At 61.5% G+C, this 2365-nt stretch overlaps 1 protein-coding gene across 1 annotated transcript in view; it reads right to left on the bottom strand.

Annotated features, from left to right (window-relative positions):
• DND1 (DND microRNA-mediated repression inhibitor 1) overlaps nt 1-1431 on the bottom strand; it is a 3281-nt gene extending 1850 nt beyond the window's left edge. Inside the window, exons 1-2 of the mRNA XM_010008290.1 lie at nt 1347-1431; nt 8-193 (exon numbers count right to left, since the gene is read on the bottom strand). Of these exons, the coding sequence (XP_010006592.1) occupies nt 8-193; nt 1347-1431 (271 nt within the window). The remainder of the gene's footprint in view (nt 1-7; nt 194-1346) is intronic.
• Nucleotides 1432-2365: the final 934 nt, after the last annotated feature.

The raw sequence follows: 2365 nt of genomic DNA, 5'->3' as shown, positions 1-2365 counted from the left end.
CGGGCGCCGCGCGGGTCGCCGTACGTGGCGTAGGCGAAGCCGCGGTTGAGGCCGCTGAAGGTCATCATGAGGCGGAACTCGTAGAGCCTGCCCACGCTCTGGAACAGCGGGATCAGCACGTTCTCGTACACGTCCTGCGGCAGCTTCCCGATGAACACCTCGGTGCCGGCCGGAGGGGGGTCGCCCACCCAGTCTGCAGGCACAGAGCCAGGCCCTGAGACCTCCAGGGACCCTCCAGTCCAGCCCCCCGCGACCACCCAGAGCACACACCCCGCAGGGCTGCGGCCGGGAGGGTCCCCGGCAGCTCCAGAGCAGGAGACTCCGCAGCTCCCTGGGCAGCCCGTCCCAGGGCTCTCTCACCCCCGCTGTAAATTAGCTCTTCCTCCTATTTCAATGGAACTTCCCATGTTCCAACTTGTACCCGTTGCCCCTCATTCTGACGCTGGGCACTGCTGAGAAGAGCCTGTGTCCATCCTCCTTGCACCCACCCTTCAGACACCTACACACATTGGTAAGGTCTCCCCTCAGCCTTCTCTTCTCCAGGCTGAACAGTCCCAGTTCTTTCAGCCTTTCCTCATCAGGGAGATGCTCCAACCCCCCAGTCATCTTCATCACCCTCCTCTGGACTGTCTCCAGCAGTTCCCTGTCTCTCTTGAACTGTGGAGCCCAGAACTGGTCCCAGTTCTCCAGCTGTGGCCTCACCAGGGCAGAGCAGAGGGGGAGAATGACCTCCCTGGACCTACTGGCCACGCTCTTCTTTATGCACCCCAGGATTCCACTGGCCTTCTTGGCAGCAAGGGCACATTCCTGGCTCAAGGATCATTTACTGTCTATCAGGACTGCCAAACCCTTCTCCTCTGAACTACTTTCCAGCAGGTCCACCCCTACCCTGTACTGATGTGCTTGGGGTTCTTCCTTCCCAGGTGCAGGACCCTACACTTGCTCTTATTGAACCTCAGGAGGTTTTTCTCTGCCCACCTCTCCGGCCCGTCCAGATCACAGTGAATGGCAGCACAGGCCTCTGGAGTGTCACCAGCCCTCCCAGGCTGGTATCATCAGCAAACCTGTTGAGGTCACACCCTGTCCCCTCATCCAGGTCACTGGTGAACACACTGAACAAGACCAGACCAAGTATCAATCCCTGGGCTACATCACTGGTTTCTGGCCTCCAACTCGACCCTGAGCCATTGATCACCACCCTCTGAGCTCTGTCACACACCAGCTCTCCATCCATCCCCCTGCTCATTCATCAAGCCCCCTCTTCCTGAGTTTCCTAACAAGGATGTCATGGGCACCCGACAGGCCGTGCTCCCAGGGGACCAGGGTGCCAAGGTGCCCTCACCTACCTGGGGGGGGGCCACCATATCTCCTCTGCCCGTTGATCTGCACCAGGTGGATGCCAGTTTCTTTTTCCCAGGCCAGCAGGGCCATCTTATTGGCCTGGTTGATACTGTTGGTCCACGTCTGAGGAGGGAGATGAGGTTGGTGCTCGTCTGGCCAAGGAGTTCCCAACCTCCCAGCTTCAGGAGTACCAGCCTCATCAAGCACCTGCAAGGCCTCAGCAGGTGCAGAAACAAAGGCCTGAGGACACCTGAGGAGACTTCCAACACTGCACATCCAAAGCACTCCCTTTAATTACCCTGCTCACATAAACGCAGCAACTTTGGTGGAGCAGGAGGGCACCAAGAGCTCCCCTGCAGAGGAGGAGCCCTGCAGAGGGCTGTGAAAGCACAGACACAGCAGCAGGGGCTGGTGCTGCAATGGGGTTGGAGCACGAAGTGCCCCACCACACCATGCCCCACCACACCATGTCCCACCACACCACGTCCCACCACACCATGCCCCACCACACCATACACCCTCCCCCACCACAACAGCCAACTTGCTGCTACCAGCATCTCCTCAGGCTCCTGCGGGCGCTGGGGAAAGGCTGGAGACACCACCCACGTGGCAACATCATCAGCTCTCAGCTCATCAAGCGCTGCCCAGTCTCATTAGGGCCTCAGAAACCGAACAGTGGGTGGGATTAAAGCCCTCCCGCCTCCGGCTGGAACGCGGGTCCGGCTGCACCTCGTGCATCCCCAGGGAGGCACCTTCCCGGCTCCAGCTTTCCCGGAGACCGGGAACCGCCCGGAGATGAAGACCAGGACCCGCAAGGGGGGAAACCCTCTGCCGAGAGGCCGCAGGGGGTCCAGCCCCACCGCACCGAGACCCCAGCACGGACCCGCAGCGCGGGGGGTGCGGGACTCCAAGGGGCAGGACCCGCAGGGGCCAACGAGGCTCATCACCCCCCGGGGCACCGGGGGGAACGGGGCGGGATGGGGAATGGGGAGCTTCGCCACTGGTCCCGGGGGGTCCGGTCCCC

The sequence above is a fragment of the Chaetura pelagica genome, unplaced genomic scaffold (assembly GCF_000747805.2).
Source record: "Chaetura pelagica isolate M959 unplaced genomic scaffold, ChaPel_1.0 scaffold172, whole genome shotgun sequence".
Taxonomy (NCBI): domain Eukaryota; kingdom Metazoa; phylum Chordata; class Aves; order Apodiformes; family Apodidae; genus Chaetura; species Chaetura pelagica.
Note: the sequence above shows the minus strand (reverse complement) of the source record. Positions and strands in the feature narration are given on the sequence as shown.